The following is a 24,731-nucleotide window of genomic DNA, read 5'->3' on the forward strand; positions in this document are numbered from 1 at the left end:
TCACCGGTTCCGCCTTAGCGTTTGTCTTGTCAATCAGAGTGTCGTGGCGCGCGTTGCCGCTCTTACCGACGAGTTATTTGTTACCCTATTGTCCCAGCCCGTTGATCACTGTGCCATTGTCTCGCTCCTTTTGTTTACATATTCTCAATAGTCATTTGTTTTGTAAAAGACAGCTTTGTTTTCTCCGGTCTGGCTGCTCTAACTAACATAAACAGATAAAATTTTTGTTTTTTCCACTTATCGTATATTATTACTTAATTAAAATATGATGTTAGCTCATTACATATTGTTTATAGCAATTTAGTTGTTGTTTGTTCCGTGTTGTTGATTTTATGCCGAAAATAAATTTTAATCCATAGTTTACAATTCACTTTAAAATAGAATAGGTACGTGATGAATACAGTATTAAGTGTAAAATCTTATTGTAGTTATTATACCTATTTTATTTATGACGTTCGTCAGCAACCGGTTATTGTTGTCTACCGTTATCATTCCTAAAACGTCCGCATTCCCTTTTGTGCCATTCATTTTTATTTTTTATTAATATAATACTTATCAAATGATGCCTATTTATATTATTGAGATACATCAGACATACAGCATGATATCACATCCTTGCGAACAATTGGTTTCTGTTGATTCTTGTAATGAATAATTATTTATGCAATTATGTAAATACGTATCGCCGTTAACGACTACTCATTAAAATTCTTTTGTTACTCGTTCCGCACACATATTATGCTTATTTATGTCAGTTCAGTTTCGAATTTTATAATTCAAACATTTATATGCTGGTTTAATTATTCGTTTTCTTATTATTCATACTTTACAACGAACTGGTAATGGAACCACATGTTAGTCATTCGTTGTTTTCATTAGTTACATCTCTTTGTTTTAGTAATAATATTGAGTGTTCGTCTGCATTTTTTCTCGTGCTTCTGATTAATCGCCAAAAACGCATATCAAACGTTTGGCAACACGTCTTGGCCGCGCTCCAGATATTCACGTGTGGGATATACAGCATCATAACTTTGCCAAGTGCCAACATTTTTCTCCGTACAATCCTTACTATGTCATCTTCCTGTTCCGGTTTAACACTTGTAATAAACTCGACAAAACGTGACTCGGTTTGCATTCGTGTCACGCCTACGGCCGCGGCCGGCTCGATTTATTAGTCTTCGCGCGCTTTTGAAAGTGTCTGATGTAATAATTATAATCAAGGTTTACTTATAAGTTATCGAGAGTGCAATCAACATCTTGTACAATTACATTAACGGTTTTGCACAATGTTTTTGTGGGTACGTTGAATTCCTGATGTGACAGCTTTTTGATAGTTGCGTGGGCGTCGTGTGAATGAGCCTAACGTTGGCTTTAATCCAAATCTGTTTATTTAAGCCGATGCGTCGTTCGGGTTGACGTCGGTCATTTGATGAAATAATACGAGCGCTTATTATGTGACATTTTCTTTGAAATTCAGATTAATGTAATGGCAATAAAGCTATGATGAATTACCAACAAAATGTTTCGAATTCCGATAAATTTGTACTGTTACATACTTTTTAACGTGATCTCACAGCCAGTAACGAAACATAAGCTCCAGTGACAAATCAAAACTAATAGTGATCTCTCTTGTTGCAGGTGCCGCAAAAAGTGTGAGTGCAAGTGATGTGGTGGAAGTCAGTGAGGAGAAGTGCGTAACGTCCGAAGTGAAGGAGAATAGTGAAGTGAAGAGTGAAGTGAGTGTGGGCGCGGATGTTGCCAGCGCCGTGGCCTCCGAGGAGGACGATTGTGTGATAGTGAGCGCGCGCGATGCGGACGATCGTTCCGATTCCGGCGTGAGCGGTGTGCGGTCGGGAGGCTCGGCGAGTTCGGTGGAGGAGTGGCGAGGCATGGCGCATGGGTACGGCGGGGGCCCGCCTCCGCCCCTGATGCACCTGCCGCCGCCGCCGCCCGCGCTCTACGGCGGCGAGCTGCTGTGGAAGCAGCGCTATCAGCCGCCGCTGCACGCGCCGCTGCACCACGCCATCACGGACGACTACCTGGCGGTCGCCAACTTCGACAGAGAGAGACATGAAAGACTGTTACGGTGAGTCTACTCATACCTTAAATAACTCCCTTAAAGGATACCCATCAGCGTCTGTAATATGTAATTTTTAAGCAAATTTTCATCGCACAAACATAATTCCTTAAAACACTCATTTCATGATAAGCCTTTACTGATATTTTAAGTTATTCCATAATTATCATAATACATACATAAGATGTGCATACTTCTTCATTGTTTATACTCATTACGAAAAGAACATATAGAATATTTGAGCTAAAAGCCATATAGATTAAAGCTGAATGCTCCGTTTTGCAAATGTAACGACCAATTATAGGTAATTAACCTCAAACGATGTGGTTTGAACTCGATCGCAAGTTTCCGTTTGCAATTTTCATAATATTATGTCATACTTAATGCAATAAAAACTACCATCATTATCAACGGTAATAAACATATACAAGTTGTTATTGCTGACATTTATCGTATAATACATACCTACGAAAATAATTTAAGAAAAAGTTTTTCATCCATGTCAAATAAATATCATACTTCTTTAAAATACGTGTTAAATACTTATTAATTACAATTCAAGTGCTTCAATAAGGTGCCGTAATAGACTAACAAATAAATAAATACTTAAAATATAAAAAGTTCATTTATTTGCCTTCACAAATCACAACTTCAAACTATTACAAAGGAATTAAATATGTAAACGTGTAGCATTTTCGTTGTGAAGGAATAGTGTCTGAAATAGGTCTGTGAAAGACCTGTAGTATAACAGATCACTAGCCCCCCTCGCGGATAGCACTACTAAAATTCATTGGTACGGGAGCCAGGTGCAAATTTGGTTAATTATTTCCTCTCAAGCGGTAATTATTTGTTTTTCTGTTCTTATTGTCATTTGATATTTAGTTATTGAACCTTTGTATACTATTGGTACGGGAGCCAGAAACAGATTTTATGACCAAGTTCCTCTCAAGCGGTAATTAGTAAAATGCATCAAAGTATAGTATTATAAAGCCTCGTGAACGTCAGCTGGCGCTCGGTTGGGGGGGTGAGCGGTTGTAGCCTCCCACGCACGTAGGAAAAAAAATACATTCATTCATTCATTTCCTCTCAGCTAAAAATTTGTCAAATTGTAGCTAACCCAATATCTCAACGAAAAAAAATAATCAGCTGGTTACAACATGGTGTATTTGTCTCGTCAGCTGGTGTCTCGAACATGAAAGAAAAAAAATTATTTTCCGTGATTTCCTCTCAAACAAAAATTTACTTGATGATAGCTTATATGTAACTGTGGATAAATATATAGGTCAGCTGGCTGTATCTTGGTGGAAAAACCGTCAGCTGATACGGGAGGCTACAACCGCTCTTCCCCCCAACCGAGCTCCAGCTGACGTTCACCAGGCTTCATAATACTATACTTTGATGCATTTTACTAATTACCGCTTGAGAGGAACTTGGTCATAAAATCTGTTTCTGGCTCCCGTACCAATAGTATACAAAGGTTCAATAACTAAATATCAAATGACAATAAGAACAGAAAAACAAAAACAATAGACTGAACTTAATATCTAATATAATTCAGTAATAATTTAAAATGTATATTTAGCTTATAATTCCAAATTAAATGTAAATTTGCATTAAGATTTCCTCAATTACATATGTATTATAATTTACCGACACCAGTTTAAAATAAAAAAAAGTTTTTACAGTGTAAAATTGAGCAAAATAATTAAACAAAAATCCAGTTTTTACGCTAACTACTTCCAAGTTTATTTACTGATATTAATATCTTGAAGGTCATTTTAATTTAAATATTTAGTAAAAAGAAGAACAATTATTTTAATAATAATTCGTAATGTTAATAGTTGATGTTATTACTTTAATTTTAGGGCCGATTTTTCAATGCTTGGATAAAACTTATCCGTCCAATAAAGTATTACACGATAATATTAAAATGTCACGTAAACTGTCAAATACGGGCAATTAGAATACGTTTTTAAAATGGTAGTTTTATACATTATTCGGCGAATAAGTTTTAACCAAGGATTGAAAAATCAGCCCTTAAAGGTTTTTGCCTTATATTTATTGATGACGATTTATTATACTGTCATTATTGTATTTATTGAAGTGAAACTTACTATTATACTTACGCGAACTATTGAATAGGTAGGTCGCGTTGATGGAATACCGTCACGTCATTGAGTAAGGTAATCTTAGTTGCTTCTTTAAATCTTGCCAAAGATGTTTCACTTCTTTTGCACGCCTCATAAGCGAAGCGTTGAGGTGGGTACTACTGTCACTTCGCGCAAAACATCTGATTTTTCAAACTTAAAATGTCTTTATGTATCATTGCACTTGTAAGATAATACATACACACACATATTAAGAAAAAACACTATTTTTAACATTCATGATATTTTTGATGTCATTTTTGTTATTTAAACTAGTTAAAAAACAGTTTAAAAAAGTTCTGTCTTGGACGTCCATGTGTCTGTATGTGCGGAGGATTTTCTTGTTAACACGATAGCGACCGAAATACTTTACTAATCGAGTCTTTTTTTTTCTCTAACGCTTGAGTATGCTTAGGAATAGAACCCTTTCATTTTTCAGGGTCTGATTCGATGTGGATTAATTGTTATTAAATTAACAAAAATAATAATTAATTAATAATTATTAAAAAAAAATTATGAGGCGTGCACTTTTGGATTTTCCAAACTATTTTTGACTGTAATAAGATCTCTTTTATTTTTTAAAGTCCTAAGACTATTTTTAAACTGATTGTTACCTTATTATTTGTTTTATAATCCAAAAATGTATCGCTCAGAGTTTATTAATCGCGCTCGTCAGTAATAAACCTTGTTATAAAATAAATTGATATACAAAATTAATTTTCCTTGGGTTTTAATGTCTTCATGCAACATAAAAATATAATATTTTTGTTTTTAAATCAATGTAATAAATATTTTTTAAACTTTTTCAAGCAGGTGTTCGGAAATATGTCTAAGAAATATTATTTACCTTAAACACAATTTATGCTATGTGGATTGTATTTCTTCCATAAAATCTATTACATATTACTTAGCTTATTCAATATTCACACAATCTTAAGAAAATTGCAGATTTCTTCATAAGAAAGTATGATTGATGTTTAATTTTTGTGCTATAATATTCCATATTAACTTATTTATATGTGTACCTAGTATAAAATTATGTGTACCTACGTAGGTACTATAGTGTTGATAAATCCTCCGCGATAAGAATCGAGTCGGAAATTTTTATCAACGTACAAAATATTTGTGTATGGATTTTAAAATACACATTTTATATATGTATATGTAATTGCAAATGATAACGCCATTTAAGTTCGTAAAAACCAAAGCGATAAAATTCTTAAAAATAAATACAAGATAAAATAAAGTGTAACAAAAACATTGAGACTATGAAATACCGTTGCGGATCAAGGTGAGAGAAACGGATATTTACTGGTTTTTATCTTAACGTTTCTCACAGTTGCTCATTAATAAATTATTATTTTTTTATTCATTATTGTTGTGCAATCTAAAGCACTACATGAGCACTACGAAGGTGAAAGAATCACAGACTATAAAACACAAAAACATAACAATGAATCAACGTAGTGATTTGTGATTAGGTACTGAACGAAATATTGTATTGAATGGAATGATACATGTCTCCTTCTATTCGTTTCTGTAGATTGTATTAAAACTGTTAAAAGTTACCGTGTTGTAATACATACATATTTTTTTTGAAGTTTTAAATTGCACATTGTTAAAAAAAAGTATGAATATATTATAATATTTCGCTTCTAAAATCTTAACTGGAAATTAGCATTTAGTATTCTACGAATTTAAAATGAAACCAAGCGTAAAACTTACTTTCACTTTTGTGCAAATAATAATGAACTTAAATTTTATTGTTATTCAGGACTTTCTAAAGGCTATAAAGCCACTTATATAAAAAAAGAAATCACTAAAGACAGGTGTGCGCAGCTGATTTTTTTATGAACATATCTTCAAGGGTTCCTTTTGTGTGATTTTTTTGCGATCTACAATAACATCCGGCATTTAATCCATTGTGTTCATTTAAATCGATTGTTATTGAACATTTTGCAAAAAAAAAGCATTTCTTATAAAATACAGTATGAATAGACGTGAAAATGTTCTTCACAGTTTGATATTATGTTTTTTTATGTTTCATAAATACAGTTTTAAAATTTACTAATTCTTATTAAAATTCTATCAATGCCAATCAATAATTTAATCCTAAATTAGGCTATAATATTAATATACATATATAGCCTTGATTACCACAAAGAAAAAATTGTCTATTATAGTGATTTATGTTTCGATAAACTATAATAAATATGTTATTTATGTTAACGTTATCCTATCAATATTCTAAGAATACTTTTTTTTATTATATTTACCTCTTAATTCTTAACCTAAATAATATTTATCAATGTTTATGTGTCACATCTGAAAGTTTATAACAACATTTTTTTTAAATATTGTTATTCGCATATTAATTGCTTTAAATTAATTACGTGGGTTATATAATGTTGTTTACAACCTTGGTCGTTAATATTTTAGTGAAATAATTATGTAGATTAAAAAGACGGACGTGTCATTATAAAAAAGGTTTATCTTTACTTGCAATAAATTGTTATCTTGATCAGAGATAAAAGAGTTACGTGATGACTCGTTTTGTCACGTTATGTCAAGATAATTGTGTTATCGGAAATAACCTATTGGATTCTTCGTATTATTTATTAAGATTCTTTAAATATACCATTTTATCGCATGACCGTATTTTCTTTATCGGAATCAAGTAAACATTATTCGCGTATACATATACTCTTATCTATAGTTACTCGACAAACGTTTAAGTATTGCGCCATCGCTGAGATATTGAAGTCATTTATATTGCCTTACTCCAACGTGGCGATGTTGACCTTGACCCACATTATATACTTTATGCAAATGATATCGTAAACAAAATCTTTCAACTGATGCCCTTGACTTGCCGCATTTTCTAGGAAGTGATCTAACTTCCGTTCTTACTATTGTTTTGGACATAATATACATGTTTTATTCGGACGTTGCTTTAGAAAACTTTCTGACACGAAATGTTTAAACAGGATGCCGTACAATGGCTTTAGTTTTTTAATATTCTGGACACGTGATTCGTGAGCTTCGAATACTAAATTAACAAACAAACAAAATTGTTATAAATGTTCATTCTCATTAGATATTTAAATAATGTTATTTTTTAATCCGCAGGGAACGAAGGGAACAGGATCAGAGGGATTTACTTGAGAAACAGCAAAAAGAGAAAGAAAGGGAACGGATAGAAAGGGAGAGAGAACGTGAACGGGAGAGGGAGAAACAAGAGAGAGAAGAAAAGGAGAGGAGAGAACAAGAAAATGCGGCGTCGAAATTAGTATCGAGGCATTTCGAAGAATCATTGAGGCTTGCTAATCAGAAGGTAGATATTATCTTAAATTTTATTGAAAAGTAATTTTGTACGATAAACATTTACGAAAAACATTTAAAATACCTATAACATTCAATATTTAATCATTGGCCTCCATTCGTTTACTTTTGTAATATTATTTTTAATAACATATTATTATGAGGTCACATCAGTAAGAATCCGTTTTCTTTTATAGCGGGAACGCAGTATGTCGTGGTCGCTTCTGAATAACATAGCGCCAAATCGAGGAGGAGGACCGGAACACGATAGGCTTCGAGCGCAAGAGCGCGCGTATTATTCACCGCCCTCGCATCCACCGGACAGGCTCTCGCAGGCTGAATATGCACACGCACAGCACGCCTCCCACGCACCACATGCTCCACATTCGCAGCATACCCCTAGACATCCTCTTGCAAAACCGGACAAACCTCCTCCGCATTCTGTCCTGCCCAAGGGAGAACCTAACTTCGCATCTTATAATTACCCTCCTTATCGTTACGATAAACTCAAAGATCCGCACTTACCGGCGCCGCCTCCCTTAGTCCCCGAAAAAAATTCTGTGATAGTCAAACACGACGCCAAACAGATCCACCTAGAGCAAAAGCACCCCTATCCTAGTAAGCCAAGAAGCGAGCCGCCCCCGCACTACCTCTCGCGGCCGTACCGGACCGGCCTGTCGCCGCACGCGCCGCCGCACCCGCACCCGGCTCTGCAGACGTCGCCTCACGCGGCTCTTCCCGCTCAGGATAAAAATCGCCGGTTGTATCAACCTCCTCCGCCCCAGCGGTCGCCCGCCGCTTACTACCAAACCGCCCCACCTGTTAAACCCAAAGTTTCAAGTCCGGCGCCACCTCACATTTACGGCAAACCCAGTAATTCACCTAGCCCCGCACACTTCGGTGTGGCGGGTGAACCGCCTCTTCCATTGACGAAGGCGGAACTCCCTCCGGTACCTTATCCTCCTCCTTCAGCGTATTCACCGGCTCCCCGGACTAGGCCTCCTCCAGTCGCTCATTCGCGAACACCGGAACCTCGACCGATACCACGAGCGCACGGCGACACGGCTACTTCCACGTCTCCGTGCCAAACGCAACCTCTCGACCTAGGCGTGACGCGAGATGATCCCGATCGGTTATCACCGAGGAGGAGGTGTCCCTTCGAATCCGTCGATTCAGAGGCTAAAAGGCGGCGGCTTGAAAGTCCCGCACCGGAGCCATTAATAGCGGCAGCGGCGAGCGTCGGTCGAACTCCTCTGGGTTCCGAACCTGCGCCGCAAGCGCCGGGTCCCCCCTGCGATGTCAGAGTTCCCTCTGCCGACGGTAGCATAGAAACACCAGAGAAGGCCGCTGGGGCTTCACCGGCACCACAAATAACACCATCGGCGAGTCCAGCACCCGTTACGACGCCAGTACCACAGATAGCCGCATCACCTCCAATTAGCTTAGCACCTCCGACGTCGACACCGCCAGCTCCGCCGGCGACGCCACCAGTGACGACCGTCGCAGATAGTGAAACACCAGCTAAAATAGCTTCTCCTAGTCCCCGAGATGGCGCAGCGCCCGTTCGACATCTAGGAAAGAAAGCCTGGCTGCAGAGACACGAAACTGCTCCTATCGGTGAAGGCGACTGCTCCGGTGGAGGCGGAACTTGCATAACTCTGCCTATGACCTTAAGCCGCATGTCAGAACCGGACGATTCTAGCTCAAATATTGTCGTCCCGGTAGCGGCGAAATCTATTCAAAGAGGGGCGCGGAAAACGTCAAAACCCAGAAAGCCAAAGGAAGTCAACGGTCGAGTGGACGACGCGGAAGAGGACAGTTCCAGTTCAGACAGAGAGCCGAGCTCGCCGCCCAAGCGCAAACCGCCAAAGGCGAAGCGGAAAAAAGGGGCGGTGAAGAAGGCGAACGACGAACCGAAGAAGAAGAAGGCGTCCGAAAGTGGCAGTGAAAGTGATAAAGAGAGTGACGACAAAGACTCTGACTCGGGCGGCAGTGGCAGCGGCAGCGGGAGCACGTGCAGCAAGCGCGGCGGCAGCAGGGCGCGGGGGCGCGGCGCGCGGGGCGGGGGGCGCGGCGGCCGGCGGCGGGAGGACCCCCCGCGCCGCACGCCCTCCACCGCGCGCCCCAAGACCACCTCGGAGTCGTTCCTGCAGAACGGCCCGTGTTTCGAAGTGGCCCCGCGCCTCGCCAAGTGCCGCGAGTGCCGCTGGTCGCCCGCTCAACGCGACAAAGATATGCCGAACATATTTTGCCGCTTCTACGCTTTTCGAAGACTGAAATACGCAAAGAATAGACAATTAGCTATAGCCGGATTTTCTGATCCGTATAAGGATGCCGAAGAGGTATGTATCGCTTGTTACACATTCTTAATTTGGTTTAATTTTGATGTGAATGTAGTAACTAATGATTCACTTTGTTTGTCAACAGGAGGATAATAAACTATGGTTATCATCATCAGCGGGTGCCGCTGAATTAGACATAGAAATGAGTTGCTTCTTATTGAGAGAGATTGGAGACCAATTCTGTGAATTGTTACAACAAGAAAAAGAAGCAGAATCACATCATTTAAATGAAGGTACTTACATTATTTCAGTAACTTATTTTGTTATTTTTGAATCGTTAATAGGAAAATCTATCAGAATTATGCTATACTGTAATAATTTATTCTTTATTAATTGGTTACTAAACAAGGAAGATAACTAGACTAGAAAACAATTCGAACAATTTTTCCTTATCTGTTTATCGAATGTCTAGATATTTTCATAGCTGATAAGCGTTATAGTGAGAAAAATGTGTTGACTACAATACAAATACTTGTCTAGATTATAATATGTATTATTATTGCAGATAAGACGATAGCATGGAAACGAGTTGTGCAAGGCGTTCGGGAGATTTGCGACGTTTGTGAGACTACGCTGTTTAATTTCCACTGGACTTGCGGCAAATGTGGTTTCGTCGTCTGCCTTGATTGCTATAAGGTGAGCCATATAAACATTATAAAAGAAATAAACATAAACGATTAAAAAGAAATTGCACAATGATTCTTGAAACAAGAAGTGATAAAAATACCAACACGATAAAGTTTTCCTTAATATAGTTAAATAAAATATAGTTAGGTATCACTTAAAACCTTGAGTCATTCCATTATTAAAAAAAAAACTTCTCAAGTTATAAATAAGGATAAAGAAGAGGCAAATAAAAACCATTTTACTAATATGTATGCAAATGATCGTAATGTGACCTTGCATATAAATTACACGTAACTTTCCTTATTTGTTGCTTGCTACCAGGCCATTGTTTTGTTTAAAACGTGTTTTGAATAAATTCATGTTTATTATTAGGTTTAAACTATATGCAAATTGAATTGGTATAAATATTATTTTGTATTAAATTAGAATATTTTAATTTCAGTCAAGAGCGTCGGGCGAATCTGGTGGAAGTCCAGCTAGTGATACCAATAATTCAACCAATGCGGCCACGAATGGAGAAAGAGATACATTCGGGTAAGAATTTTTGTTATAATATATTTAGTATACTAGACTAGGTAAACAATAGGATATTCTTAAAGGTTTTTAAGAATTTTGATAACTTAAAAATTTTAAGCGTTAAAAATCAATTTGTTAAACCCAGGAATTTTTGACAAAACATTGCGAAATCGGTTCAATAGATGTTTTCGTTGTTAATTTTATAGATAATGATGGTTATGATTATTATTATTTATAACTTGAGTTATTATATAGTTATCGGATGTAACTAGACATTTATTGTTATCAGTTAAATTTAATTATAAACTATGTTGTTATCGAAGTGGAACTAATCTTGTAGACTTTTTAAATGTCATTGTTGTAAAGGCTATTTCTAGAACGTATTATTTTTTGATGAAAATGAAAATATCGTCGTGCGGCGTCATACGTGAAAAAATGATCCTTAAATTCGAGAAGATGGGGAATAACAGTAAAATAAATAACAAGCTTTATTTTATGTTATCGAGATATTTATATATTCTATCTTTTTTTACAATTTGCGATAACACATCTGAACTGTTTGTTATTTGTATCTGACTCGTTAATTTGTAAAATATTCGGCGTCATTTACAAAAACAACAACACATGAACTTCTGCTGTTGCCCTCTGTAAACTTAAATTAGAATTTATAAATAACAATAAGGTGTACAATATAGAATGACCTTCTCTTCATCGACATCTTTATTAATATCACCATGTAAAAACTCATTCGTTCCTTTTATAGTTGGCACAACATACACAATAAAGGATTATGTGTCCTCTGTACATCTTTATTTACTATGTACAATACTACACTCATTTCGCCCTCTTATTTTTGGTCCAACATTTAAATTATAAAGAACTAGCTTTCCACCCGTAGCTTCGCCCGCGCAGTCAAAGAAAAACCCGCATAGTTCCCGTTCCCGTGGGATTTCCGGGATAAAACCTATCCTATTTCCCGGGGTAAAAAGTAGCCTATGTCCTTTCACGGGTATCAAAATATCTCTATACCAAATTTCATGCAAATTGGTTCAGTAGTTAAGGCGTGATTGAGTAACAGACAGACAGACAGAGTTACTTTCGCATTTATAATATTAGTATGGATAATGATCAAGGTTTTTATCGTATCCACTAAATAATTACCTCTGTTTCTCTCGTTGTTTATAACGTCGTGTTAATACTTGCTTTATCCGTTCTCTTGCAATTGGCAATGTAATGTCAATTGTCCAAAGAATTCAATTGCTTAATACAACGTCATTTATATCGTCGTGTACAAGTGGCCTTCATACATTGTCGATATGGCATCGTGTAATCATCCCTCCTTATTACAGGCTCGCCCAATACAACCAATAATAATTAACGCTGTCCATCTTCTAACAGCTAGCTCACCCAAAACATCCAATAATAATTATTTAATTCTTTTTGTTCTATTACAGTTGGCTAACCTGCACGTCAGGCGGCGCACACCCGCTCCGCCGCCTGCTGCTCACGCAGATAGCGGCGGGCGGCGCGCTGGCGGCAGCTGCGGCGCGGGCTCACCGCGCGCGCGCCGCGTTCAGCCTGCCGCCGTGCGCCTGCGGGCTGGCCGCTGTGGCGCCGCCCAGCCAGCGCGCGGCGGCCAGGCGACTGCTGCAACAGGCGCTGCAGAAGGTGTGTAAATAAATATTATAGGACATTATTACACAAATCGACCTAGTCCCACAGTAAGCTCAATTAAGACTTGTGTTGTGGGTACTAGGCGACGATAAATATAATATTTAATAAATACATACATAGATAATAACACCCAGACCCAAGAACAAATAATTGAGTTCATCACACAAATATTTGCCCTGACCGGGATCGAACCCGGGACCGTCGGCTCAGTAGGCAGTTACTTTACCACTGCGCCAACCGCGCCGTCGTCTTGTGTAGTGTTACTATTACGCTTTCCAACCCGGATATATATTGTTTAGAAATTAATAAATTGTGTACTAAATAACCATCTTGAACGGCCTTTTCTATAAAAAAAATGTGTACTTTTTTTAAATCAAATTAAATCGAATAAATTTTTTCCACAAGATTAGTTTCATATGTCCATAATAAACATATTTATATGTATATCCTATCTAAAATGTCAATTTAATATAGCGCTTGAAAGAAAGTTATCAGCTTATTCTAAATATTATTATTTCTTTGTTACAGAACATCAAAAAAGAGGACGTAAAAGAGGAGAACAGCCCCACCAACGGCTCGTCACCAGTGAAATCCGAGAACGGCAAGACCGGCAGCTCAATAGTCAGTTGGCTTTCAGACATACCGCTAAAAACGGAAACGAAAACAGAAAAGTCCGACTCGAGTTCCTCAGATTCGGAAGAAAGTGGAAACTTTTCGACGTTACGCGAGCTGTTAATACGACCCGCGCCGGAAGGTGGTGAAGCGCAGCCGAAGAAAAAACAAAAGAAGAACAAGAGTGACTTGCTCGATGACGTCATTTCAAGCGTCATAGATGAGAAGAAAGACGATGATTCGGAAGTGAAGCCGTTCGCGTTGTCGAATGTAGTGAAGCGATACGAGCGCGGGCGGGGCCGGGAGGAGCTGCCCGTGCGCATCATGACGCTCACAGAGTCGAAGGTGCTGTACCCCGACGTGCCGCACTCGTGGCTCTGCGACGGGAAACTGCTGCATCTCACTGACCCCACTCACCCCGGGAACTATAAACCCTTCCAGGTAATTGTTGTTTTATAGTAACTGTGTAATATTTACATAATATGCTTATATATAAAGTATTTAATTTAAGTTAGTTCTTTTGATTTGAATAAGAACAAGAAAATGAGTTTGATTAGGTTTTGAAATAAATTTATCATATCACAATAAGCTCATTTCTATAGTTTGAACAATAATAATTACACTGTATTTTATATTTGTTTTAGGATCAATGGAAACGTGGACAACCAGTACTCGTTTCGGACGTGTCCAGTCTACTCGACAAAGACCTGTGGTCGCCCGAGAGTTTCTCCAGAGATTTCGGCGACACGAGAGTCGATCTCGTGAACTGCGCGTCCGGCCTGGTGGTCCCCAACCAACCCGGCAAGAAATTCTGGGACGGCTTCGAGCTCGTCGCCAAGAGACTGCGCGACGAACGGGGAGCCCCCATGGTGCTCAAAGTGAAAGACTGGCCGCCCGGCGAAGACTTCGCCGAGCTGCTGCCGACGCGGTTCGACGACCTCATGCGCGCGCTGCCGCTCGGCGAGTACACGTCGCGCAACGGCAAGCTCAACCTCGCCGCGCGGCTGCCCGACTGCTTCGTGCGGCCCGACCTCGGGCCCAAGATGTACACCGCGTACGGCGGCGCCGGCGGCACCACCAACCTGCACCTGGACGTGAGCGACGCCGTCAACGTGCTGGTGCACGCGAGCGCGCCGGCCGACGCGCCCGAGCGCGCGCGCGAGGCGGCCCGCGCGGCCGAGGAGGCCGGCGTGGACCTGCTGTCCCGCAAGCGTGCGCGGGTGCGCCCGCCCGCCGCGCTGTGGCACATCTACGCGGCGCGCGACGCGGACAAGATCCGCGACTTCCTGGTGCGCGCCGAGGTGGAGCGCGGCGCGCGGCCGCGGGCGGCGCACGACCCCGTGCACGACCAGACGTGGTACCTGGACGCGGCGCTGCGCGAGCGCCTGTACCGCGAGTACGGCGTGGAGGGCTACGCCGTGCTGCAGTGCGCGGGCGACGCCGTGTTCGTGCCGGCCGGCGCGCCGCACCAGGTGCGCAACCTGCTCGACTGCATCAAGGTGGCGGAGGACTTCGTGTCGCCCGAGAACGTGTCGCGCTGCTTCGAGCTGGCGCAGCAGTTCCGCCGCCTGTCGCGGCAGCACGCCAACAAGGAGGACAAGCTGCAGATCAAGAACATCGTGTACCACGCGGTGAAGGACTCGCTCTGCTGCCTCGAGGAGGCGCTCGCCGACGCCAAGTGAGGGGCCCCGGGTCCCGCATCTGATCTCAACTTCGAACGTAACGTTATCGTTAAGTTCCGCATTTAACGTAAGATTGGAGCGAGTGTGATACGCGCTGTGCGTGTGAGAGAGCCGTGGAGCGCGGAGGATAGTGTACCAGTTTTGTGTGTAAATGTACTCGAAATGTGATTTAGTCCGACCACCGCGTTCGGAGCATGTGCAATGTAAATTAGTCTGAATATGGTGATATTGTTGAGGTGTGGATATGTTTTATGTTCCTTAATCGAAATACAAATAAACTCTTCTGGTTATTGATACAGCTTAATTGTAGCTATAGTGATATGTATGTATTGTGTAAATTTTTTAATTCGAATTCCATCGAGTACATATTAAGAAGTCTTGTAATTTTAAGTTATTGTATTGAAATAAAAACGTATTCGCTCGAAGCATTGTACATTAAACACGGCGTGTAGATAAGTTTCTCCTATATTAGATTTCTCAATTTGGTTGGTATGTTACAGAATGAATAATTAAACAAAATATGTGACAATTTTATTTTGTCCTTATTGCTGTATTAGATGAAAGCAAGTTTTTTTTTGTACTGTGTATATTATGTATGGTTATAAGTTGGAATAAAAAAGATGTTTATATTATGATTGTTTTTTATTTTTCCTACGTATTTCATCAAACATTCTTCTCTTCTATTTTAAATCAAATCAAATCAAAAAATCCCTTCTATTTTAAAATCAATAACTATTGGACAATTCCATAATTCGCTAATTGTAGCGAACTAGTTTAAACTTAACATTTTTATTGGTTCTTATCTGAAAGTAGTGCTCTACTATAAGTCCTTTTCATTTAGGATGATTCCTGTGACACTTCATCGTGTTCCGAATTACGTATTTTATGTTTAAAAAGTCAAAATAATTTTAGTGCATAATATTTTTATTTTATGGCGGCATTATTACCAAAAATATAAAAATGAAACATCTTAAGCTTATAAATCAAAAACAGTATTGTTTAGTTTAATATAATGAAAAATAAAATAAAATAACACAAAAATATAATACCTACGCAATTCGTGTACATGAAATGGATCGTTGAAAAATCATAGAGTTGGAAAATCATATAATCGGCACCCATCTTGTGATCGTTTGTCAATCGAGTCAATCGTCTGTACGAGTACGTCAGCCTTGTATACAAGTTGCATTTTTATATTGATACTTTACGTGGTATTCTGTTATTTTTACTAATTGTTATTGTTGACTTTTTGTTGCTGTTGTTTGCTAAGCTTCCTTAGTTAATTGTAGGCGAAATGCCGAAAAAACTAATTTTGGTACTTTATTCAAATCGATTTCATTTCCATATAGAATATTATCGATTATCGGAAACAATTGATACGATTTCAGTAACCGACATCTCTACACGTGTCAAAATCGATGTGTCACAGAAATCATCTTAGGTGGAAAGGACTATAGTCTGAAATAGATTTTCAATTACTGTTTTCAAGCTTGTGTTAATAAGTTCATAATAACAACAACCAAACGATTATATTCGTAAATGAACTAATCTACAGTTTATTCTGTCTTTAGATATTAAATAATATAAAGAAATAAAAAAGTTAGTCAGTATTAAGGGTATAATAATTTAAAGTTCATTAATTTTGTCATTACACTAAAATACAAAAAGTAGACAACGTTAACACTGCCATCTATGGGTAGATGGCGAAACTAATTTTGATTTACGTAGTACTGCTATTCGACAATAGATGGCGCTTCACTATTATAATTTAACGCCATCTAGAGGAAACTGTAAAGACTACTTTTTGTGTAATATTTATTTGCCTTGATTTGGCTGTGATTTTAAGCAATAAATTTATCTTAAGAAAAAAAAGAATAATAATCCGTCAGTCCTCGGATCACAGACACAATAGAAAATCTATTGTGTCTCGGCCCGATCGGGCCGCTCGGTGGTCAATGGGTTAAACCATAGAGCGTATACGCACTATGCGGGTAGCCGCATTGCGGGTAGCCGTCCGGCTGACCGCAATCACAATTATGTACGTAATATTCATTTCTATGCGCACTGTGCGGTCTGCGGTAGCCGCATCGCAGTGCGCATAGAAATGAATATTACGTACATAATTGTGATTGCGGTCAGCCGGACGGCTACCCGCAATGCGGCTACCCGCAATGCGGCTACCCGCATAGTGCGTATACGCTCTTAAAGCTGACAATATCTATATCATGTCAATATTGACGAAATTTGCACATAAAATTCTTTAAAAGTTTGCTAGCATCATATACATAGGCGTAATAAAATAAATGGTAATGTGCCATAGCATTAGCGGTTAGCCTTTAGCTTGTTTTTAGCGATGCCTCGAAAATTGCGAAAAACAAGCTAAATGTAAAAAGTAAAATCTATATCTCTACATAGTATAAAACAATGCTGTCGCTGTCTGTCCGTTCCTGTATGCACTATGCACTTTAAAACTACGAAATGGATTTTGATGCGGGCGAAGTTGAGGGTGGAAAGCTAGTATACAATATATTATAATATCATTATTTGCTAAATAAAGGCCATGTCTTCATTGACGAGCGAATGCTTTACTATTTCATCTTTGGAAAGTGTAATAAGAGTGTAGGTATAATAAATCGATTTAATCTCCTTTGTGTCTATGCAAAGATAACTGAGAGGTCATGACAAACACACGAATAAAGTTTATTGATCCTACAAACCCGATTTTAATGGCATGCAATCTCACATTATAAAGAACGTTTTTTGATTTACCTATTTGCCTTTAATTTTTATTATAAATAGGAAAAATAATAGATATAGAGTTTTATATTGTTATAATTATTCGAAACGTCAAACGATCTTAGGAAACGATACAAAAATTGCATATACATATTAGTATAACAGATCAAAATTTAAGTTTTTACAAATCTTTTCACAATATGTACAGTAAGGGTTTTACGAATTGGAAAAAGGGGCTTATTTCAGATAAGGATGAAATAAAATAATTCCTCATTATTACACATACTTAAGGGGTGGAACTTGTAACTGTTTTGATACTGTGTATATGCGCATTCCTATATTATTCCGTAATGATATGAGTATGTAGTTTTAGAATATTTTTTTCGTCCTTTATATTATATATTATGTTTTGTCTTTGCCAAGTTCATTAAATTGGCATAACAGTTAACAAACGACATATATGCATATCGCATTGTTTATTCGCAACCAACATTCCCCTAATTATACTTGATTCACGAATATATTTTTTAACAGACTGAATTACTGTAGGTGACGTGACAATGTGATCTCAGGCACTGGCCAGATATAAAGAGAATCTGACCCCCACCACTGTTAGTTTACCTTTAGTGAGCGCAGAGCAGTGAGACCCGTTTGTAATATGAAGTCCATAACTGTATTTTTATTTGGTGAGTATTTTGAAGATTTTATTTAAAAGCCGATATATTCTTGAACTTTCTTATTATTTCCCTCTTATCATCATTATTTACAGCGATGATACATAATAAATGCTATAATTTATCTTACTATCTATTCAGTTACAAAACAGATGAGATTACTTTATAAGCACATCGTTGAAGAGAATATTGTTGAAGGAAATTAGTATTATCTGAAATATAAATAATAATTAATTAAATAAGTACGTGTAAATTATTTGGATGATGCTCCTGAGATCCAACATTTCATCGTCAAATAATTGTATTTTTTAATGAGGCTTAGAACAATTTATTCTTTCTTTGAATTTACACACCTACTGTATCCTCCTATCTGTAATCTGGGGTCAATTTGTCCGGGGCATCCACACTCCACAGATGTAGCGAACGTCATAATGTGTCGTGGCAATGTTTCTCTCCCAAAAATTTTTAAATGTTTCCGCTTGTATTATTTTAACGTTTTAATCATAATGTGATAAATTAAATTGCACGAAACAATTCAATTGTTTCATTTAATTATCTTAGAATTGTGTATTAAACACTTTGTCCTAAGTAATGAGGTTGTTTAGTTTTCATGTTTTCTTATTGAATTTTTTGTTCTCTGAAGCCTACTTTACACCACAATTCAATTCAAAAACCGCCGTGAAACGACTAAATATTTTGATGATCATTAAACGGCTTCCTAGTAGATATTAGCCAAACCTATACATATATTGTAATCTTTGTAATACTGTGCTATAGCTTACTATACCTTATTTGATATTAACATACGTATAAAGAAGCATTACTTTAACAAACTAGCAATAACTGGAGCGACTTGATGCGTCTTCCTGTCGTTATTTGATGAAGTCTAATTTGTGACCCTACATGTCTCGTTACAGTCATGTTAGCACAAGGTCTCCTAGATACTTATGGTGTTAGTGAAATGAGATTTAAATTGGATAAATTAGAGCTCATAATAATAAAAGCTTAGGTACCTCTTTTGTCAAAGATACTACTTTAAATACATGAAGTCATATTATTTTTTTATCATCATGTCATGGGTTAAAACTTTTATATTATGATAAATTAACACATGATAAGGCGAAAATCAATATTTTTACCAATATGTACACATTTTATTAACAGTAAACCAATTAGGATTTTGAGATGAAGTACTTAACCCTAGATACTTAAACCCTAGATGATCTAGGGTTTAAGTATCTAGGGTCTAGGCTAGATCACTTCTAAGTGATACGGCCGCCTAATAAACTATACTGTTTCTTATTGTGTATATCTACTTATTTTAGCAATAAGTTTCCCATGTATAGTTTTATCACAGACTATTAATAATATACTACGTGTTTTATTGAAGAGTAAATAAACCCTACCTACTACCTATTCTTTTAAATCGTTGTACAATCGTTAATATTTATGACAAAAATGTTTCAGTTGCCCTGATAGTAGCGGTATCATGCCGTCCCGACAAGCCCGACTTGAAGCAACTGAAAGCAGACGCGGCCCGCAAGAAGGCTTGCATGCACGATTGTTCCCACGAAAAGTTTGAGCCAATCTGCGCGGGAAAACAGGGAGAGAAACCCAAGTCCTTTGGCAGTGAATGTGTCATGAACAACTACAACTGCGAGAATAAGGACAGTTAGTATCTTTAATTCATATTTATTATTATATACTTACAGGTAGGATAATATTGTCAACGATTTTGGGTTGTTTAAGGCTATATCTAAATGAAAGAAAAGCTTGCAATTTTCACCATTAATTGCAAGCAATACTATTAATTGATTTTAATTTTTGAAAGACAGGCAGCTTTTTTGTTTGTCGTTTTAAATTTTTGCACAGTTTGTGTTTCTTACACACATCTAAATTTTTGCACAGTTTGTGTTTCTTACATATTTTCAATTTTCATTCGTAGTTTTCATTCGTTTTAGTCGTAATTTTCATTCATAGTTTATGAAAACATAAACTAATGTAATCTTATTGTACTTTTTATTTAGAAGGTTATAGCAGTTCCAACAGGAACAACTAACTCATACCTGGCTATAAAAGTTTATTCTCTTAAATTATGCTCATGTGAACATATTAACAGACATCACAAAGAATTACCATTTCCTCATTAAAGCCTTGTACGTGTTAATGATCCTAATGACTTTGACCACTGTATTTCTTTATTTCAATGGTATTTCAATGAATTCACCAGTCTAGTAACATTGGCGTATTTCTATGAATTTCGATGTAAATAATATTGCATGTTTATCGAACCGTATCGTGATGTAAGCGAGCAGGCATTGTTTGTAAACCGGTGGTGATTCATGTTACCTTGATTTCAATATAAACCTTACAAATAGGTTATCTAGATCATGCATTATGACTGTACCTGTTTCTTTGTTTACTGAGTTGTGTTTATATCGTTTTCGGTTAAAGTTTCTTCCAAGTTATTATATTTCTGGTATTTCTTTGTTATTTCACCTTGACCTTGGAACATTTTTCAAATTCTCCACATACGTCACGGTACGTCACGTCACGTAACGTAACGTCACGTCTCTTCACATCACATCACATCACATCACACCGCATATGACTACAAACCATCATCACGTCACATGGCGAAAGCGCAGTATATTTTTATAAACCTCTTTAATGCTCTAAGTTATAAACTAACAATCATGTAAATTTCAGAACATTATCTATTGATATTTTTATTTCTGCTTAAATTTCCAAAATATTTAGTCACCATTTAGAGAGTAGTATATTCTTTGGTCACCATTTATCATTGAGTTACTGTGTTACATGTTAGGTACTTACATGACAAAATAAAATCTTCGTAAAAAAATATTCGTAAATCTACTCGGTTTCATCAATTAAATATTGAAATTAAACAATTGAATTCAATAACATAGTTAATTAAGTGTTTAGCGGCTCCCTTAAATATGTTTTTATCAAAATAATGTTTGGTAATCACAGACGAGTTTAATTACCCAACTATAAAGTTACTCTGTACGCCCACGCCTGTTCGGATTGGCCTGAACAAATAAAATAAAATATTGACCATTGAGAAAACAAAAAAAAAAATGTTTTTTGGATCATAGACATAAAAGTAGCAGGATTTTTTTATATTAGTTTTAATTTTTGTTTATCATTTCAGGTCTGCAAAAGATCAGCAAGGGTGAATGCAAAGGATCCGACGGTATTCGTCTCTCATAATTTTATCACAAGAAACCGCACAGCAAATTACTCGCTTGAAATACTCACATTTTTTGTAGAATATAGTAATTTTTGTGTGAACTAAGAACCGGTGATTAAACTGATTAAGAATTTATATTTTTTCAATTGCAAGCTTTCATATAATGATTTTATTTTTCATTTTTGGAAATATTAAAATGATTTAAGTTTTATTTTGTTTTTTTTATTGCCATCGAAATAATCTAATAGAGATTTTACAAATTACAAACTTCATATTAAAGCGCGTCACACACGGTGAAGATACCCACAAAATTTCGCGTCATTTGTAACAGGATGGCGGTTCTACAGGAGTCTTAGTACGCAATGACAAAAAGAAAAATGATGGTATCGATTTATACATTCCAAGCTTAGGTACTCTAAATATAATTTAAAAAAATTGCCTAGAAGATACATTATAAAGTAGGAAAAAAAAATTCCATGTAAAATACAAAAGGGTGCAAAAGTATTACTGCAGGGACATTGCAGAGAACATAATATATACTTAGATGGATAGAAAAGATAGGTACAGTCAGTGGCCAGTGCCAAGTATTCTGATATCATCGAACAATTTTTTTAAAACAATATAATATATGTAGTTAGTTACTTAGTTATTTATAGATATGTAAAATTTTACAATATACAAAAGGCTGTTTCTTGCGGCTCTTATATTGTTGGCAGTTAATAAAGAGTAAGAAAAATTAATCTCAAATAAAAAATAAAAGAAAATAATAAAGCAATAAGTACTTTGTTTGTTTCATCTAAACAAGATGCACTCATATATTAATGAGTCAAGTTAAGATACTTGCTGTAAAAACATCCTGATCTGAGTGATAATGTAAATAATATAATTAAAATGATAACAGTGTCATACTTTTGATAAGAGAATTAGATCATATTTGTTATTGGTAGAGTTGAAGACATAAACAACAACAATGTCATATTTTAAGACTGCTTGGCGCCGATCAATAATAGACGAGTGATTTTTTATAATACATTTACCATATTTTTCAGAGATAATTTGTATATTTTTCACTGACGACACCTACAACCTCACTAAGGTGAATTTTTTTTTCAAAATATAGGTAGAACATCAGCTAGTAGGCTAATCTATACTTAATATTATAAAGCTGAAGAGTTTGTTTGTTTGAACGCGCTAATCTCGGGAACTACTGGTCCAATTTAAAAAATTCTTTCGGTGTTAGATAGCTCATTTTAGCCCAGTCATATTAGGGGTTTCACCTCGGAATGAAAGATAATAAGCTGGAAATTGGTAAAAACCTTTGTTTTGTTACCCTAAATATTGTCTCAAAAGTCACAAATGCTATCGTGTCCGCGTCTTAAGATATTGAAGGTCAAAGGTCACAAAAAACGATTTTTCACGAATATCTCGGTTCCTATTGCTTAAATTATATTTTCACCTATTATGAAAGTTGTAGAGTATAAAATTCTCTACAACTTTTGTCTCAACTTTTTTTTTATACGATCAACCGTTTTTGAGGTAGAGCGCGAAGAGTGTGCAGCGTACAGTCATATATGAGCTAATGCAGGGTTAAGCATGAGTTACGGTTATCAGTACGTTGCATAAAGTCAATTATTTGCAAAAAAATTATAATTATTAAGCAATGCCCATTATTTCTGTACTTATTCTTAATTATTTATATTTAATTATTCAACTATAGTATATTATTAATTCTGGATTATCTATTTTAGTTATATTTTAAAATAAAAAGACAGTAAGGAAATATATTTTAGATAAGTATACCTTTATTTATCATTTAATATGGCATGTTATACATTTATTAAAATGTGAGTTTAAATATTAAAATAATTTGTGAATCGAATGAAATTGCGAATGGAAGCTATTTATCTTCTTCTTCGTCGTCTTCTTCTTGTTGTCGGTCTAAAATATTCAATTAATTGTCATCATCCTCATTATCGGTCATATTCATTTCCAAACCTTCTAGAATTTCAGGATCGTATGTGCTTTCTTCATCGTTTATTTAGTTTTGTTAATTTGATGAATTGCGTGTAGCGGAAATAATCAAGGTTGTCCTCAGATTTTGGAGCATTATATAATGCCAAAAAGATGCGCAATCCATTTTCAAATAAAGTTTGTACGGGGCAGTTTTCTTGTTGAAATACTTCCACCAGTTTATCCAAATTGGTAATTTTCTCCAATGCTCTAGTAACAGTTTTTTTTCCTTTTTTAAATAGCGCGGAAGTCGTATCACAGCCACTAAATGCGTGTAAAAATAAAATGTGTTTTTTAATACGAGGATATTGGTCAAAACTTTTAGAAGAGTAGGTATATTTGTGTCTTAACATTGCCTTTGCCAACTTTTTTAAAATAAATTTTTAAAAATTAAAAATAAATTCGCAATTTCATTCGATTCACAAATTATTTTAATATTTAAACTCACATTTTAATAAATGTATAACATGCCATATTAAATGATAAATAAAGGTATATCTAAAATATATTTCCTTACTGTCTTTTTATTTTAAAACTAGCGGTCCGCCCCGGCTTCGCCCGTGGTACATGTTTACGTTTTCTCTACATAAGAACCATCCTCGTACTTCAAGGAATATAATAAAAAAAGAATTATCGAAATCGGTTCAGCCGTTCTCGAGTTATGCGCTTACCAACACATTTTGCGATTCATTTTTATATTTTAAAATATAACTAAAATAGATAATCCAGAATTAATAATATACTATAGTTGAATAATTAAATATAAATAATTAAGAATAAGTACAGAAATAATGGGCATTGCTTAATAATTATAATTTTTTTGTCAATAATTGACTTTATACAACGTACTGATAACCGTAACTCACGCTTGACCCTGCATTAGCTCATATATGACTGTACCCTGCGCACTCTTCGCGCTCTACCTCAAAAACGGTTGATCGTATAAAAAAAAAGTTGAGATAAAAGTTGTAGAGAATTTTATACTCTACAACTTTTATAATAGGTGAAAATATCATTTAAGCAATAGGAACCGAGATATTCACGAAAAATCGTTTTTTGTGACCTTTGACCTTCAATATCTTAAGACGCGGACACGATA

At 36.5% G+C, this 24,731-nt stretch overlaps 2 protein-coding genes across 3 annotated transcripts in view; both read left to right on the forward strand.

Moving 5' to 3' along the window:
- Kdm3 (Lysine demethylase 3) overlaps positions 1–15,630 on the forward strand; it is a 138,123-nt gene extending 122,493 nt beyond the window's left edge. For both annotated transcript variants that reach the window (XM_089703034.1, XM_089703035.1), the window contains 9 exons: positions 1,639–2,086; positions 7,354–7,558; positions 7,743–9,887; positions 9,973–10,120; positions 10,393–10,523; positions 10,957–11,048; positions 12,485–12,698; positions 13,233–13,757; positions 13,961–15,630. In XM_089703034.1, the coding sequence (XP_089559160.1) occupies positions 1,639–2,086; positions 7,354–7,558; positions 7,743–9,887; positions 9,973–10,120; positions 10,393–10,523; positions 10,957–11,048; positions 12,485–12,698; positions 13,233–13,757; positions 13,961–14,998 (4,946 nt within the window). In that variant the 3' untranslated portion in view covers positions 14,999–15,630. The remainder of the gene's footprint in view (positions 1–1,638; positions 2,087–7,353; positions 7,559–7,742; positions 9,888–9,972; positions 10,121–10,392; positions 10,524–10,956; positions 11,049–12,484; positions 12,699–13,232; positions 13,758–13,960) is intronic.
- Positions 15,631–18,310: 2,680 nt separating this feature from the next.
- Positions 18,311–21,833, forward strand: LOC149482933 (uncharacterized). The gene is made up of 3 exons (XM_089703009.1): positions 18,311–18,420; positions 19,876–20,079; positions 21,584–21,833. Exons 1-3 carry the CDS (start codon positions 18,393–18,395, stop codon positions 21,640–21,642), a joined length of 291 nt encoding a protein of 96 aa, XP_089559135.1. The 5' UTR covers positions 18,311–18,392; the 3' UTR covers positions 21,643–21,833.
- The last annotated feature ends 2,898 nt before the right edge of the window (positions 21,834–24,731 follow it).

This window comes from Colias philodice, chromosome 14, assembly GCF_061535455.1.
Source record: "Colias philodice isolate Cphi_HAF_F1 chromosome 14, ilColPhil1 Martin Lab GWU primary, whole genome shotgun sequence".
In the NCBI taxonomy this organism is placed as follows: Eukaryota; Metazoa; Arthropoda; class Insecta; order Lepidoptera; family Pieridae; genus Colias; species Colias philodice.